Consider the following 18,728-nt stretch of genomic DNA (forward strand, 5'->3'; position numbering starts at 1 on the left):
CTAGCAGTTAGCAGTTGAGAACTGCTAGACTACTGTCATGTATTGTCACTGCTTCCGACACCAGTTTCCTTGGTTACCAGACGCCCGGCTCTAGGTCACTAGTTGATCCTTTCTGTGCATCAGTATCTCTTTGTACTGATTCACACTGTTGTTCCCCTGGCTTTAAGTTTAACTTCTGTCCTTTATAAGATAATTTTTATCTCTGCTCCCTTTACCTTCCTAACCATAGTCTACCCTGGGTTTTTTCCTTCTCAGCCCAGCTTCTATGATCAGAGTCCCTTCAACTCTGTTTAGAGTTTTGTAAAACAGGAAAAGATAGGTATATTATCTCATTAAAATTGGTTGATTTAATTTTTTTTTTTTATTGAATACCTGACTAGATTAGGCAGGTGTAAAGGTAATTATTTCATAAAGTAAATGTGCAGCTCAAAGTAGCATAGAGACTGTATGACAACTTCTCATTGCATCCATGTTACCATCATATTGTCTTTTAACTGGTCTTCCAAGATTGACCCAGTTTGCAGTTTTCACAGACTCTACAATTTACAGTTGTTAATAAAACTGAAAATTTAAAAGAGGTGTTTAAAAAAACTAATGGAATTACTAAATTTGAACTAAAACCACTTTGGCACGAGGAGAATATACACCCTCAGAATAAAAGAAGCTTCATATATATTTTATTTAAGGATTTTAAAGTATCATTAGACAATAAACTGACTCAGTGTAGGAAGTGTGACATGGTATACTAAGCATAAAAATGTTTTCAGTAATCCAGCAGCTCAGAACTATTACAGATATCTTAGAAGTATTCCTATTTCGTTGTGTTTTATCCTGATACTGTGGGTATTCTTTCACTACAGGTAAATAAGAACTAGAGTTCCAGGGTTTTGAAAAAGATGGTCATGCTCTCCCTATCCCAAGCCCTGTGTTCTCACCTTTTCCCTTGTGTTGGAAACTGTGTCTGTCCCTTAATGTAGCTATGCAGCTGTGGGAGTTTGCTCACTGAGCAAATCTAATAGCAACATTTCCTGAAGCCAGTTGGCGGGGTTTAGGGAATTTGAAGCTAAGTTTAGTTTTGCCTCCCTGAATTGATTTGCCTTGTATGATTGCTAAGTCTGATGCAGAAAGCAGTAGAAACCTGCAAGGCAACCTACAGTTGCCACAGTATAAATAGTGTGTACCTAAAGCCTAAGTCTGTTGTCCTTGATTATGCACAACATACTCCTTATATTTAAGCAATACTTCCTGTTTCTAAATGTTAATGTAGAATGACTTGAAATCTTCATTTATGAAGAGTCAGGCTCAGCTCTCAGCTGGTTTCTAATTTTCTTTTTCATGATGCTTTTTGTTTAGTGCTCTATCTATATTGTTTCTACAGAAACATTATTGAGTACTGACTGTAGCTTACTGTAACATTGAAACTAATTCCAGATTTATTTTTTTCACTTGACTAGTGTTTGACTCTGATGATTGTCTAACAAGTTGCGTGCCATTCATGTTAGAGTTATTTATTATGATATTTTCAGGATTCATTTGAATTCTTTTTAATGTAGACATCTGACATTTTACACGATTGCTTGGTAAGAACTCAATTGAAGTGGCTGTAGCATGTTGACACATTGTTGATTTCTGTGGAGAGTTAAGTCCCAGCTGATTGATACTACTTTTCATTATGGTGTTTAATGACATTTGTCTTCTGGAGGATTTACTGATAATTGAAATTTCCTGGGATCTGTTTTTTTCACAACTATTCATTAAATACCAAAATTTGTCCCAGAAATTCATATGTGATTATTAGCAACTTTTCTGTTGAAGAAAAAAGCGAGCTGGTTGTGTGGAAAAAAGGAAGTAGGTGCTCTAGTATCTCTACTACTCAGAATATTAGCTCAAACCTTGGAGTTCTAATGTAATGTATGTATGAGAACACGAAATACAAATTAAAATTGACCCAAAAGATGTAGTAATTAAGTAACTAATGTAGTAGTAGGCACATACCATATTTCAATTTATTAAAATGATTAATTGACTTTGTTTCTGCTTTAATGTTCCAGTCTTTGATAGTTTGAGTTCGGAAATACTGTCTTGAGTGGTCATGGGTGATAGCTGCTTATTCTTCTACAGCTTTATCCCAAGTATATGTGTATCTGTGCTACACAAGGTTGCACTTTATTGTGGGTTGCTGATGATTAGCCACAAAATCCGGTGTTGGAATTTGACTGGAAATGTCTCTAATTGTGTTTGCCTTTCTTAAATTCTGCTCACTCGGTCTTAAACTATCTCTAGGTCAATGGTGTCCATTCTTCTTGACTTGAAGACAAAGTGAAAACAAAGAGCAGAAAGAAGCTCACCTTTAACACGCACTGGCCAGCATGGTGTGCATCACTGTCACATGGCTGTGCAACTCCTTCCCCTTAAGTGGCAGGTGCTGCTGTTCACAGAGTCCTTGGTGGTGCAGAATTAGCACTGTTGACTTCTATGCCTTCACTCCTTTCAGACAGAAGTATGAAAGGGGATCACTTAGTGGGCTGCTCTGAATTCTAGCTCTTCTGAACTGCTTGATCTAAGCTGGAGCTTCAGGGTGCTGTAGTTAGTAGGGGGCTTTTAGCTTTTCCTTTGCATCAGGTTTTTTTCCCTCCTTCTTTTGGGGTGTCCTGGAGCGGAGTAGCACAAGCAGAACTAGGCAAGTTTCCTTCCTGTGCCGAGCAGAATGGACAGCAGGGCTGTTTGTTAATGCGACAGATCAGAAGAAAGGAAAAGGAATCTTCAGCTGAGAATTCACATGTATTTATGTAGTGCCATCATGTCCAGGTTTTTGCAGGCATATTCTGTTTTTCCAGCAAGAAAGCTTGTCTTGATTAAATTCGAGAATTTAGGATACTGGTTTGGAATTTCAGACACATAAGCAGCTTCATCTGAGCAAGCTGCAGGGCTGCCACATAATCAGAGGTCCTGAAGAAGTTCTTTGCAAGTAGGTAAACTGAGGTATAACTTAAATGTGTTCTGGACATTTCAGATTTACTGTATGTATGCAGGTCATCTGTCCAGTATTTTCAGCATATTTCCAGTGCATCCCGTGTGTTGCGTTTACTGCATGTTGCACACATCTGTGCCTGGGAATCCTAGAAAGATACAAGGATGCTGTGTCTTTTGAGATTGCCTTCTACCTTATTCGTCTAGAAAGGCAAGTTATTCAAAGCTTCAGTTAAAAATTTGCTTTTATGGTACTACAAGTAAACTTTCAGTTTAGAAGGGCATACACATTTTCATAGCACAGTTATCAGGAACTAAGAAGTTCAAAGGCTGCAGGTGGGGCTCTACTGATCCAGAAGTATTTGTAGGGGAGAATGTAACACTCTCTTTGTTACTAGGATCAGTCAAGATCTGGCTCTCATCGCACGGGAAATCAACGATGTAGCAGGAGAGATAGATTCAGTGACTTCATCAGGCACTGCCCCCAGTACCACAGTAAGCACTGCTGCCACCACCCCTGGCTCTGCCATAGACACTAGAGAAGAGGTAGGAGATCTTCATGGAGAAATGCATAAGGTTCTTCCTTTTCTTTATTTCTTTTGCTTTAAGCATTTTGCATAGCCCTTTTTAGTTATTTCCACTCAACCCGTATGCATGATCTCTACATTGTTTTTTGATTTAAAGTTCCTTTACGTTTCGACAAAACAACCCAGAAATTATTCTACGAATGCAGCTTGTCAAAAGAATGCAGACTATCTGTCTGTCTCTTTTTTTCCACGAAACATAGGACAAGATAGTTATTTGTTTCTTACTTGTATGTAGCCTTAGATACCGTTGGATAGTATCTAAGTGCATTTAAAGATATTAGTGTGTATGCACAAATATATGTAAATGTATACATTTAATACTTTCCATAGCTATTAAAAACAAAAAAGTCCCTCTCTTCATAAAGTTCATAAAGTTTCGCATTCTGAACACTGAAATACTTAGGTACTATCGGTTAACAATTACTTTAGATTTTCTTTCTTAATAACATTGTAAAAACTGCCTTGAAATAAGTTTGCCTTGTGCTTCTAATAATTCTTATTTTCTTTTACTATCTCTGGTGTGCTGTTCTGTGAAAATATTGACTAACTTGTTCTAGTAACCATCACAGGTCTAATGCTGGTAAACATGTTAATCTGAGTCATCACTTTCTACCATATTACAATTCACCCTAATATGTTGTAAATGTTTACTGCATTTTTTTTCTTCATAGTATTCCTTTCAAAATGTATTTATTCATTTTTGTGTGCATTAAGTTTGGTTAATACATTAGTTTAGTGTGTTTAGTATAATATTGTCTTTTTCTGTGGAAAAAAAGATATAAACAGTGATAAGAAATCTGTGAGTTGTGTACTCAGAAAAACTGTAACTGCACTCACATAAATTTTGTTTTTAATTCTCATGGACTTATGGCTAAATTTTAAAGTAATAAAGTGCTCATTTTCTCAGATCCAGTTATATCGCTCTGATTTTTATATTACTAGATAATTATTTTCCTTCTTAAAAAAATATTGTACAGTATGTACGTACTACTGCAGGTGGCAGTATCTCCTTTAAGTAGGTACAGATGTTTCTGTAACACTATGACTAATCTGGAAAAAAACCTAAATTTGATAGTAACGTGCTTAATTCCACAGATATATTCCATTAATCAAGTGAATAAATTATTCAATACCAGTTTATACATAACTATCATGTTACCTGCCCATAATCAAAATTTCTGTACGTAGTCTAATTTTGCCATGTATGTCTGGTATTTGGAAAAAATGCTTTCATTTATACAAGGTATTGTTACATAAGAGATGCATCATTTTATACTCTTCGAGACAGGAGAATGATTTTTATTTGATAGGATTCTTGTAAACTGTTTCAGAAGGAAAAAAAATATTAATCTGATCTTGCATGTATGCAGTAGGTTTCATAAACTGCATTTTTCTTTTACCCCCCAGTTGGTTGACCGAGTATTTGATGAAAGTCTCAATTTTAGAAAAATCCCTCCACTAGTGCATGCCAAACCACCAGAGGGGAATGGTCGGCCTAATGATGCTAGACCTCAGCTAACAGATGCCCTCGATCCCCCAACAATTACCCGAAGAAGGACTTGGAGCAGAGATGAAGTGAGTACACAACAGGATTCTCTCTAGTAATGTGTCTATCATAAGCTGTTACAGTTGTCTACCCACTTAATTAGACGCTATTCTTTCTTTCCTACCTGTAGCAGGTGGCGTTAATACTGGGGAAAAAAATGGTGTATTATTTAATTTGCAAAATATTCAAATATGATTGTGTATGATACCAATTAGAACATAAGTATGATTTCTTTAAAGTTAAAATTTGAATTGTTTGTATGTAATTCTCATTAAACTAATAATATCCTTCTTTATTAAAAACTAATTGCAGGTTATGGGGGACAGTTTGCTGTTGTCCTCAGTCTTCCAGTTTTCTCGCAAGATAAGACAATCCATAGACAAAACAGCTGGCAAAATCAGGTGGGTTTTTAAAAATTATTATTACTGAAAATGTTCTGCTTTCATCACCATTCCTACTAGTAGAAGAGATTTGTATAACACAGATAGAGGAAACGTATTTAGTAGCAACTTGTGTTTTAAAAAAGTGATGTTACTTATGGCCTTTTTAGCATTCAGGAAGAATTGTGATTAATAATTTTTCCATTATTGCTTGTGTGTATTTCACATTACATGAAGATAAATATCAGCAAAGTTCACATGCACAGAACAATATCCATCATACTTCCAGCAGAGGAGCTGTTCCAACACATGCAAAGGCTGTGCAAAATCTACATGACCTCTATGCAAGTCTTGTAAAACTCCCTTCGTTAAAAGATAAGGTTAAAATGTTGCTGAACTGTAAACTGAGCCCTGTACGTTTGCCAAGTTATTGTAGGGATCACTGGTTTCAGGAAGAAAAACAAATGGTACAAAGGAGAGCTGTTTCAGTAAATCCTTCTGAAAAAGAATTTGCTCTGGAGACAATGTGGTTGCTATTGAGCTCTAAATCTAAAATGACAGATGTAACCATCTGTTATTTTTAATTGAAAATTCCTGCCTAGATAGTTAGATTCCTGCATAATAAAATGTCATATTAACAGTAAGTATAGACATGCCAAAAATTATAACATATTGCTCTACCAACAGCTCCATTTAACTTGAATGAGTGAGTGTACAACCATTTGATGACTGCTTTGGTTGACAAGGATAAATGAAAATTCTAAATACGAAGTTCAGGATTGTATAATTCACATGTCCTTCTTCATGTCTTTGTGCAGTTAATAATTTAAAAATGGAGTACATTAAAAGAAAGAAAGTCATTTGGATGAACTTCATATATAATTTTCTGAATGTGAGAAAATATTGTAATTGATCTGTTTGTCTAGAAGTGTTAAATATTGAAATCTTAGATGGGTTACAGATCAGTCACCAAATCACAAATTTATTTCAGCATAGGATGATGTAACTAGTAAAAGCAGCAAAATACTAACATATCTGAAGGTTAGAGTCTCGTGGGAGTACCAAAAAAGACTTGACGATAGAAATCAAGAAGAAAAAAAAAATCTCTCTAAATTGGTAAAAACTGTTGGTTATCTGCCATTTTTAGTCCTGCTCTTTCTAGTATCACTGAGTGAAGAATCAAATCTTTAAAAGCCTGCAGCCCATTCTTTTAATTTCTGTTATAAGGTTTTTTGTGTGTTGTTTTTACTGGTAATTACGGGTAATATTTGTGAGTACCTTATTTCCACTATTTTCAAACAAATTCCTGGACTGATGTTCATCTTAGTTCTCTTTTTCCAACTCACCACTTTGGGGCTGTGGGATTATAATATTGCAAATTACGCCATTTTCTGCCTTTCCCTCTTTGGTTTCCCCAGATACATTCTTCTATGTATCATACTATTTATTTTAATATCCTTAAAAAAAGACATAAATGTCTTTTGCTATGTAAATTTCAGATACAAATGAGTTAGTGAAATGCAGGTGTACAATACAGTTACTCTCAAAAGCTGTGCCAAATTAGAAGAGTTCAACTTCATTATGCAGAATTTGTTACAAATGATGCAAAAGTTCACAACTTGTTCAGGTTTAATCAACCTCTGAGTGCACGCTATCATTTACTTTAATAGCTGATGTTAAAAAAATGAGCAAAAACATGCAAAGAGGTAACTAAGCGTGACCATTCTTCGAAAGTAATTTTAAAATGCTTTTGAAATTCATAAATAGAAACAAAATATTAAACATTAAGGGGGTTTTTGTGCATAATTCTCTGGGAAAATACAGTGACATCCATAAGGAACTCTGCTTACCTATATATATTTTTTTTTTCTTTTTGAAGCTGCATCATTGGAACAAGAATCTTGCTTATTGACCTACTTATTTGTGGTAGGCGTCTAGGATGATATGTGTCTTAAATTCTTCAGGTGCAGTAGTAGATGCTCTACTTTTTTTTGTCATGCTGATTTTTCTTGATGGTTGGCTGTTTCTGATCTGTAAATAAGTTGCTAGCACAGCTGTAGTTTACTTAACCTAAACTTGAATTCACTACAGTGAGTTAAAACAAATTATTTATGCAGATATATTCTGAGAAAAGCAGATAACTATAAAATCGAGTCTTACACTTTTCTGATTAATTTTCTGAGCTTAAAAGGTAAAGTCAGCAAGATTTTAAGGAATGTAATAATCATGTGTTTGTGTATAATATTATAAATGTAAGCTTACCTATAAGCATTTTATGTACATTTAAAGAGAGTGGCATTGCATATTTCTATAAAAATACAGTGGAGAAACTTTAATAAGCAATTATTTAGCATATTCCCCAGAGCTGTGATCAAAACTTCCTGCTTCTCAGAATGGATTTGAATAATATGATGTTCTTTATAATGTCATTAGTATTTTGAATCAGAAAAGCAACAATAGTTTTAGAATTGCTGTTAGAGAGCGTATAAGGCAGCTAAGACATATTACAGATTTTACCTTAGCTTTGTTTTGATGTCCATGACTTCAACCAACTGGTGTGCTTCTATTCCTTCTACTGGAGTTAAGCTAGTTAAAATTTCTGCCCAGAACGAATACAATGAGAATCAGTCAGAATTTGTCAAGCAATTGTGTATTTTTTCAAAGTATTTGAAGTTGAAAGGAGAGGAGAAATTTAGAGGCACCAGTAAGAGTAAGCCAGTAAGCCTGACTGTGTTTTAAAAGTCCTCTCTCAAATTTTCTTGTTTACCCATGTAAACCTCTCTCCTGAGAGCACAGACAGTATAGAGCAATTACAGTCCTTACAAGTTGCATCATACATATTAACAAATTGCATCCTTCCTGTCTGGGTCCAAATGGAGGAAGATGTGCTTCCTGTGCAAGCGAACACTCTTCTTTCTCTTTTATTTTAGTTGCAATAGCTAGCTTTACAAAAAGACCCATTTTACTTTGGCTGAAGTATTAAGAACATAAGTATTTTCAGTCATTCTTGACAAGCAGACCTATCAGAAATTAAAATGAGCTGAAATCAATCATGAAAATAAACTAATATGAGGATAAAAGGAAATATATATCTTTTTGCCTGACTAGTTTCTTCCCCACTTCATTAGAGCGGCCATTTCTGTTTTCTAATTTATAGATAATGTTCTGAGTTTCACTGAGTTCTATCATCATTCCTACCTTATATCAAGAAATAGGATTGAGAGAAGTTTTTGACACTGTATTCTTTGGCTAACTTCTCCCAGTGCTGGCCAAACTGTTTGGTTTTTTTTCCCCGAGTCCTAGCATGGTGTTCAGGTTGAACCAGTTCAGGTGCCTGGTTCTTTCCTTTCACCAAATCCTCTATATATTTGTAATTGTCTTCTGGATAAGGTCATAGCTTGGGTATTGCTAAGTTACTTTTTTATAACTTATTTTTATTCATTACTTTGTATAATCAGTTAGGTTCTTATTTGCTGGTGTACACAAAACCACATCATATTTAAAAATTCTGCAGCATTCTTGCCATGTATCCTATAATCCATTCTTTGCTAACAAATTGTTGTGGTGGCTTCTCAGGAAGCAAATACGCAGTTTGTTTGCTTTTCTGCCTTTTATATGTTTTAATGAGTTTGCAAGAATTTTCAGAGATTATGGGGGTAAGTAGGTTTTGCAGTGAGAAGACCTACGTGGTTTTATCAGTGTTTTGCAGTGTTATTGGCTTGCTTTGTAGCAGGCAGGTACCTCTTCAGTCAGGCAAAATCTAGGCAAAGCATTCAGGTCAGTGCAGGTACTACTTGTCAGTCTCTATGGTTTGCTGTGCATCCTGTTAAGTGCAATGGAAGAAAAATGGGAACTGAGCACAACCAAATATGAAAGTTTAGGCAGATTTGCCCCACAAAGTAGGGAAAGGCAAGAGCAGAAGGTGGCAGGCATTTATAAATATGCTCTTTTAATATAAAGGGTACGATTAGAAGAAGGAAGAGCAAAGGAGACAGAGACAAAGACCACTCCAAGAGGTTAAAATGTACTAAATGAAGTATTGGAAAAAAAGGTATCCTGGTTTGAGGTTCAGTGGCAAGTCCGGCCCAAACCATGACAAAAGGAAATACGCTTCCTAAAATTATATTAAAAACAAATTGTCTTGTCTGCTTTATAGTGGAAATAATAACATTTTTAAACTACTGCTTTCACTTTTTTCCTCTTTTTTTTTTTTTTTTTAATAAAATGACCTCTGAAATGGAAAGCTTTCAAATTGTAAAAGAGAAGAACATTATCTCTAAAGGAGAGTAAGACTGAAAACACCAGATACAAAAGCAAAGGCACTAATCACATACATAAAGATAGAAGTATTTTAACATAACATGAGCAAGATGGCAAATGAAAAAAAAACAAGGAGTGTCACAATAACTTCTATATTTTTCCTACTAGTGCTGTTTAGTATTAAATAAAACTTTATTTTCCATGTTCCTGCTGATTTCCAGAGTGATCTAGATGCTATTAAAGTACAGAAAGTTTAGCTGCATAAGATTCTCTGTATACTGAATCCAAGTATTTCCAGAAGATGCCTGGTTTTTAGTGTAAGATCCTATAAAGGATTTAATTGGCTCTGCATTTTATTTATTTATTCTAACTCATCAGTGTCAGGAAGTCCTAAATTTTCCATTTTAATTGTACTTTCTGGTATCCAGATTTTCAGTTGTATTGCTTTGCAAGCTTTTGCATTCTCTTCCAGAACATAAAAGCAATCTTGTCAGATCTCTGGTGCTGAATAAGATGATGGCAGTACTTGAGGACATGAAGTGTTACATGCTTTCTTCACTGTAGTTTTTATCTCTTTTAATTTATATTTTCCTTCCCCCAAAAGATGTATGTATTAATGTTTACTGTTCCTATGCTTTGTACGTTAATACACTAAAGTCATTTGCAAAAGCAGTGATTTGCCTTGATCCCATGACATTGTGTCATGAGAGTAGCACTTCCTCTCAGTGAAGCATCTGACAAAAATCAGGTTCTGAAGCAGCAGCGAGGGAAGATCTCAAAGACAGAAGAGTTAAAGGATCTTCTGGTTGGGCTGTCTACGCATATCTATGTACTAATAAAATAGGACAGGGTACATGTTTTGAAAAACTAGACTTTCTTGACACAGGATAATAATAGAGAGTGAGATTTTCCATACGGTCTAAGTAACTGAAGAAAGATTAACAGAAATGCAGTACTAAGTCTCCCAGCTTTCTTTCAAATTCTTATTAATTTGAAGGTATTTATGATATTCAAGGTATCGTGAATTTCCACCTTAAAAGTTATTTCCTCAGACACCTACCTGCACTAATTACTTCTTCAAAATGTACTACTTTTCAGTCATGATTTTAAATTGGTTTGTTTGCTTAGCAGCTTTACTGCAGCTATTTTTATACTTTTAACTCTGAAATTAATTGTGCAAATGTAGACAGTTTAAACAGTGTTCAAGATATGCCAATGAAAACAAAAAATATTTATCATAAGGAAAAGAAGCAAAAAGGGAAGCAAAGTATAAAAAAAGGGGAATCTCAGTATGCTTTGGAAGTCACTTCTGTACACGTAAGAGAAGTGACTTCTTTAAGTGTGTAATACAAGTGATACTTAACATTACTAAATCATTACACAATTTGTGTGTTGAAACTTTTCAATGAAAACTTCTATGGAATGCATTTTTCTTTTAATTTCCTGTTGTGTTTTATTTTTCATTAAATTAATATAAAATACAAATGTATTTGCATTTATTTACCATTTTTAATCTTTCTCTTGTGTTTTGCATTGTTGTAAAATGCAGTGTTAATAGGGAATTCTCTGACTGTTGTAAAATAGTTGGATTTTTCAAAAAATCTTTCAGTGCCGGAGGAAAGAATCAGCTGTGTCTTTTCAACACCATAAGCAATTATTTAGTTACAGAACTGCCATTTTAATGTCAATAATAATGATCTTGCTGAAACCCTGTATGCTTCCCTGAAAATTTAAACTGTGTGGTTGGATTCTGTCAGTTTTCAGTATTTCAGATTTTACTTCTATTCAGTGCTCCCCGTGCTGCTTTCTCATATCATGTTATCTAATCTTTCAGTTCTAGTTTGGTTATATTTGTCTATTTTAAACAGTGTTCTTGAATTCCTTTCTTCTAGAATATTATTTAAGGACAAAGATAGAAATTGGGAAGAAATTGAAAACAAGTTGCGAGCTGAAAGTGAAGTTCCTATTGTGAAAACATCAAGCATGGTATGAATTGTTATCTTTACTGGGATTGTTTGAGCCTCTTACCTAATTTCTAAATGAGCAGTAGAGGAATGTGTTATTTTCAGTGATACAAAGGCAAAAATCTTTAACAGGTTTTATTTAGATACTTGGTATATTTCAAGAATAAACCTGATCTTCTTTGATAATTACTAAGACTTACTATCTTATAAAGAAACAGTCTTAAGTAATTGTTCAGGGGAAATTATCAGATAAAGAATGGAATAAAAGGGGTTGAACTCTATAGAGACCATCAGTACTTTTGTTTAAGAAAAGGTAACAACCATTAGTTTGAATGTTAGATTGCTTTCGTATTAACTTGTTTTACAATCTAAAGATTGCTTTCCCTACTGATTATTAATACCTAATATATACTTCGTGCTATTAATACTGATTATTAATATTTAGAGAACTAGTTGTATTTTGCTATATATAAATGACAGTAATCTGTAGACACATTGCAATGAAAGCACTCTTCAATGAAAAATAAACACGTTGATTTTGTGTGGAACTGATAAACGTAGGGAATCGACTACAGCTCTAGTTGATTCACATAGTCTTCTACCCCTGCCTAATTAGGGACATTTCATGACCAGACTGTGTGATGGTGTGAGGGAACGGAGCATACATGTTGTTTCCTAGTATACTTCTCCTCTGCTTCTTATCACAGAGTGTAGGGTTTGAAAAACATCTCTGCATGTGAGAGCAGACAAAGAGTCCAGCTACATTATCCTGTCTGGAGTATCATGAATGTCAGCTTGCAGAGGCAGTTTTCTTTTCTGAGGGAAAGGTGGGAGAAGAAACTCCTCACATAGTTCATATTGGACTGCTCAGAAGCAAAATGTGAACTCGTTTCCTCTGTTGTTTGAACTGGCTAACACTTCTCTGTTACCTCATCATGGCTTACTAAACTCATACAGATTGATGGAAATATTAAAAACCTGGCTTGTAATTTCTGCAGAATGGTATATTTTTTAAGAGCAGTCATTAGTAGCTCAGTGTTATAATTTAATAGATACACTGACAGTTTTGGGGTTTTTTTAAAGTTTAATTAAGCAAGTTACTCATGGAAGTTTCTGATTTTAGAAACATGATAATATAAGGAGTTTCTCTTATCCTGTCCATTTCCAGAATAAGACTGAAGTTTAGTGTTTTACATTCTAAATGCCATGAATGTGGGGTTTTGAGGCATTCATTGAAAAAAAGAAAAAGTTTAGTTATATATTTATTCCTAAACTTAGCATTTTACAATATTTTTTTCAATGCAGTAAAACATCTCACATTGTTTGAAAGTGTATGGGGTGTTTTTTTGCCTATGCAGTGATTTTTCAAGTTTCTGCTCAGTTTTCAGAGCCATATATTGTTCAAATGCAGTGCTTATTTATAGCACAGAATGTCATTAAAAGTTAACTGTCATTAACACTTAACTGTAACTGGTGTTTGTTTTGTCCTTGGAACACTTATGTCCAGTTCAGATATGGAATCTGTTTAACAATAATGACTTTGTAAAATCCAAGGTAATCAATCTCTGCTACCCACAAAAATCACATTACTTATTTCAAAAACTCATTCTGTACTGGGTTAAATGGGTTTAAATGGGTTTCTGAAATCAGTGCCTTTGAAAATTTTCAGCTTTTGAAGACCACTGGTAGCTCTCCTCAGCAGCTGGATTAACAGTATCCTTCAGTGTAGGATCCTTCAGTTGTTGGATTTACATATTTGTAATTTAAGATGCAGTACATTGAATGATCATTGTGTTTCTGAGTGTGTTGCGGTGGCTATGTCTGTGTTAGCAAGCAGTGCAGCACAGAGGAGAAAAATCTGTAAGGCAAAAGAGTGCTCAGGATGCAACATTGGTGTGCTGTACAGGGTCTCGTAGGCACAGGGCCCAATGGTTGCAGACAAAATCCCGATGCAGTCATCTCACTATTCTGACTCGCATCTGAACGAGGTTATAAACCACGCTATTCTATTAATACTGGGTTTGTACTGTTAACATTCCTTTAAGGGTTTGCTGTTACTTTGCCCCATTTCTACAGAACCATGGTGTCTGTAAGTCTGTGCTAGAGACGTAGTAGTGCAGGCAGATGAGCAAGGGTCAGAGTGAGGTTTTGTTGACCCTAGCGATCTACCAGTGCGGAGGAGCTCTTGATTTCTGAGTGGGCCATGGCTGTCCAGCCTCAAGTACTGCCTCCCAGGACACAGGGTGGACGTGGCTGGGTCACCACCAGCAAGGGTGTTCTTGGTGCCAGGAGGGACAACCCAAATAGCGTATTTGCAAAGGTTAGGGAGGGGGATTGTTTACTGCTGATAGGTAGTTTGAGTCTCTTTTTTTCCTTAATGAAGCTTTTTTCTTTCTTTCTTTCCTAGGAAATATCATCAATCTTACAGGAACTGAAACGAGTTGAGAAACAGCTGCAAGGTACAAATCTTTTCTCATTTTTCTTTTTCACTGTTGCTTGCTTTAAATTTTTTTAATATATATCCACGTACGTATATCATGAAACAAGGTTATCACATTTTATTCAAATACATTCACAGTATCGGTTACATACATTAGTATCATATAATTGCCGGCACATTTGGTAAAGAAACATCACAGAATTATTTTAAAACACAGGAGAGTGAGGATATCTTTTTATGTAAGGGAGAAAAGACTCAACTAAAAATGAAATAGTCGAGAGACTCTCAAAGGAATTATTTGTGAAACATTCTTAATAGAAATATTTTTTGTGGATAAGTATTGAAGACTAGGTGATAGAGAATCATGAGATTAGGCTTTATAAAATAGTCTTTGCACATCAGTAATACCCTCGTGTGTAGCACAATTCAGTGTAACGAATGCACTGGGACCATAACCTATAGGAAATCTAAAAAAAAATAATATAATTATCCAATACAATAAAATGAAAATTGAGGATTAGCTCTTGACATCTTCCCTGCACACTACTGAATCCACTCTGTGTAACTGTGGAGCCCAAAGACTACAAAATAGAAAAGTTACTTTGCTTTTCACGTGCGATGACTTAACTATGTATAAAATGGAAAGAGTATGTTGCGCTTACAAAGTCCGATATTTTGACACATATGTTTATCAAAATAAACTTAGAAACTTAGTATCTTTTAAAAAGAAGTTGCAGTCTTATTTGTTTATTGTTTATACTTGGTTTATTGGAGTGGTCAAATGGATTAGTGCTGCTTATATGTAATCTTCACTGCATTTGATGTAAATTTCCTATATTTGTAATTTCTAGTATTCAGATTTAATCCTACAATAAAACATGTTTTAAAAAGGAATGTTTCAGGAGGAATCATTAGCCAGCTTTAGAGACAAAGTAGTATTTATTTCACGTTCGGCCATAATTAAAAAATGTTAATTTATTGTAAATTATATTGTGTTTAGAGAATATAACAAAGAAATAAGGCCCAGAGAAAGAGGCCAGATCATTTCCTTGTGCATGCAGTGGTGTTTAAATAGATGTTAGCACAGTTTTGGAAATAAAGAGAGAACGTTTCTGTTAAATGAGACAAATGTGTTAACACTACAGTAAAATGAAATCGTACTAGGTGCTTCAGTTTGCTTTCACTATATGGAGGGAGAGGGACAATAAATCCATTGTTTATGCATTAAAAAGGATAAATGATAGCTCTCTTATACAAATTTCATTCAATCGTGGAATTAGCAGGTATGCATATGTGGGGTGGGATGGAATGAAGCATAGTATAATGGTAATATTAGAGAAAAAGCTGCCTAAAAATCCCATCTTTCAGTCCCTATAAGCTAGTCATAGACAGTTTGGCATCTCTATTTCCTGTTCACACATCGGGCAGTGCTTCGTTTGTGTAGTTTCATTTTTTCTAAATATTTAATATATGTAAAAGCTTTTAAATATATGTATCAGCTACATGTATGTCGGATACGCTACTCTTTTGTAGTGGGCAGAACACAAAAGCTCACGTCTGTCATAAAAATAAAAGTGTTTGAACAGGATTTTTGGTCTTTTATGATAACAGAAAATTGTAAATTTTATGGTTTCTTCCCTATCCCTTTCATCTTTTCTTAATTGCTTAGCAATTAATGCTATGATTGACCCTGATGGTACCCTGGATGCTCTGAGCAACTTGGGATTCGTCAGCCCCATCTTACCAGCTCAGCCGAAGCCGAAGTCCAGTCCCGTTTCCCAAAGTACTCGCCCTCAAGTGCAGCCAAACTGCCAGCCCGAAGCTCGGGCTGTTCGACCGGCCACCGTCCCTGTTGCACCTGAATTTGAGAATGCTGAATCCGAGTCAGACTTCAGCATACATTTCAATAGGTTTAACCCAGATGGGGAAGAGGAAGATGCCACACTGCGTGAGTGACGTCTCAGTGTTGATACAAAAACCTTTCATGTGAAATGTTTAGGAGTAAAGGAAAAAATATAATATTGGTTTTATAATTTTTAAAAAAAAAAGGCTTGGTCAAACAGCGGTTGTTTTATTAAACCAATTTTCTTTAACTGTGATGCTTTGATTGTCACACAAATCCTTTTCAAATCATAAAGATACGCATAGATACCAGTGTAGGAAAGCAGATTGTGGCAGGTTTGCCCTTTGTGGTTGTGTGCTTTGCAAAAGAATTATTATATCAGCAGTTTCCCCTTAATAGATTTATTTCTTTTTAAAAGCCATGCAAGCAGTCTAACATTTAATGTTACCGAAACCCCAAATCTCTTTGCCAAGCTGCTCTAATGAATGGACTTCCTCCACTAAAGTTTGTACAGAACTGTTGAACAGTTACAATTGATTCTGAATTAGATGATTTATATATGAAACATTATCTTTGACTACAACGACACATTACTACAAAAAGTAAGACAGATTTCAGAAAGTATTCATTCTTGTGTATGGAAAATCTCAAACAGTTCTGTGATTTATATAACCTTGTTGCTGCGTAAATTGTCTTGGGGTTTACATAAAGTTCACGTATTATGTTTGCACTAAGATTTGCTGGGAGTGATAGGTGATCATATTGATATCATTAAACAGCAAGCAGTGTTTTGGTGTACATAAAATCTGATAATACTGTACTTGTATTATCATTGCAGTGTTTTAACCCACTTTCTGAAAGGACTATTTGGCACTTTTTGATCTTCTTCAAATGTCTTTTTGATGTTAATGAAAGTAGAAGTATTTCATATCTCATTTCTGTCCAAATGTTTGTTGAAACTAGAAAAACAATTTAAACATACAGCAACATGGGACATTTTAAAGCATATTGAGGCAAATGGGCTCTCACCAATTCAAAAGCAACATAAGCTTACGGAAGAAATTACTATTCCTTGGAATGATCATGAGATGTAAAATTTTCTTTAGGGGACTTGGAAATAGAGTTGTCATGATTTGCTTGATCGATAGATGCACTCCCAAGCAAATGATTTTGTTTGCTTCTGTATGTTTTCCTGTAGTCTTGCTAGTAAAACTGTCTCTGTCTTACATATTTGAAAGGATTCTGGAAGATGACTGCTAACATAGACATTTTGCTTATACCACTGAAAAGCAAGTCTATTTAAAGTTTCCTATATAAGCCTATTTTCCTTATAAGTTGTCCCAGTAACTTAACATTTGGAAATAATAATAAAAATAAAAGTAAATTACTTTGTATTTCCAGAACACTGTAATTTGGAGGAATGTTATTTCTGTTAAATGTAACTAATAGACTGGAATTTTCCTATGTTTGCATCAGTCTCTATATATTAAGGTTGAAGATACAGTTTTGCAGCTTTTATGAAATGGTCTTTAATATTTCAGCAATAATCCTATATGACATTTGTTTTAAAAAGCTACTTTCTGTACACTTTTAAATTGTACAGGCTTTCAGAAGTCAGTAAAAGTTGGACCAGTTAATAAAAACGCAAAAACTTTTTTTGTAGAGATGTAAAAACGAAACCACTAATCTGTTGTATAATGGATTTCATATTTTCTTTAAAAAAATTAAAAGCAAACAGCCTTCATGTATGACTCAATATGCTCTACTCCAGCTAACTGTGGAAGCCTGAACTACACTAGTTTACAGAGGCTAGAAGAAAAGTTTTAGAAGGTGCAGAAGGGCAAAAATAAACCGAAACTAGAGCTAGGTGTTGAAAAGCGAGTGTACCAAACCATCACCATAATTCCTTCTTTTGTTTAATGCTTGGGAACATAATTTTACCGCAGACTCGAGTGGAAAGTAGAAAATGGCTAGGAATGATCAAAGGTGCAGGCTCTTCATGCGAGATTCTGTTTGTGTTCTTTCAGGCATTTATACTTTTATGTTCTGTAATAAGCATTTTGCATTACTATGTTCTTATTTTGTATGAACATGTTCTCCTTATTTATTTTTGTTACATTTATTATGTATGTTATTTTGTTATATGCATTTACAACTCCATTTTTAAATAAAGTGTTTCTGGAACTTTACAAATGTGTGAATATGTAATTGAGAGCTGGGAAGTTCACAGTCTTCCTGCGATCTAACTTATCTTTACTGAAATAGGAAATGACAGTTCTTCATAAACATCTTTTCTTTGGAAAAAGTTATATTATTATCACTCCTGCATCATTTATTCTGTGCTGACAGTATTGGCTCACTTTCCCGTACTCGGGTTCATTTCCACACTTGAATTGATTTTTGTGTGCAAAGCTAGAGGCAATAATAATCCAGTATGCCAGTCACCAAATAGTGACTGTGTTTCCCTTTGTAGAATAAAAGTAAATGAGTTTTGATGCACCTGCGAGGTGCAACAGTAGATGCTTTTCAGACTGCTTTCCTTCTGCTTCATATATTGGAAAACTTTATTGAACATTCTGATTTGGCTACAGACCGGTGAGTTGTTTTTTTTCCTTCTGTCACGGCTTTGACTCCATACATACTTTCCTGCAAAACACTAAAATTCCTCTTCTGTAGCTCGCTTCATGCAGGAACAAAACTGTGAGTTTAGTATAAAGCTCCAAGAATTCCTTACATGT

The 18,728-nt window shown here is 34.8% G+C and overlaps 1 protein-coding gene across 7 annotated transcripts in view; it reads left to right on the top strand.

Annotated features, from left to right (window-relative positions):
* The window catches only part of CEP170 (centrosomal protein 170), a 105,303-nt gene extending 87,125 nt beyond the window's left edge, over window positions 1-18,178 (top strand). For 5 of the 7 annotated variants that reach the window (XM_074579985.1, XM_074579982.1, XM_074579983.1 and 2 more), the window contains 6 exons: window positions 3,369-3,546; window positions 4,965-5,132; window positions 5,416-5,504; window positions 11,636-11,729; window positions 14,115-14,166; window positions 15,817-18,178. In XM_074579985.1, coding sequence (XP_074436086.1) covers window positions 3,369-3,546; window positions 4,965-5,132; window positions 5,416-5,504; window positions 11,636-11,729; window positions 14,115-14,166; window positions 15,817-16,103 — 868 coding nt within the window. In that variant the 3' untranslated portion in view covers window positions 16,104-18,178. The remainder of the gene's footprint in view (window positions 1-3,368; window positions 3,547-4,964; window positions 5,133-5,415; window positions 5,505-11,635; window positions 11,730-14,114; window positions 14,167-15,816) is intronic. The other 2 variants (XM_074579981.1, XM_074579984.1) reach the window with 1 other exon arrangement.
* The last annotated feature ends 550 nt before the right edge of the window (window positions 18,179-18,728 follow it).

This window comes from Larus michahellis, chromosome 3 (genome assembly GCF_964199755.1).
Source record: "Larus michahellis chromosome 3, bLarMic1.1, whole genome shotgun sequence".
In the NCBI taxonomy this organism is placed as follows: Eukaryota; Metazoa; Chordata; class Aves; order Charadriiformes; family Laridae; genus Larus; species Larus michahellis.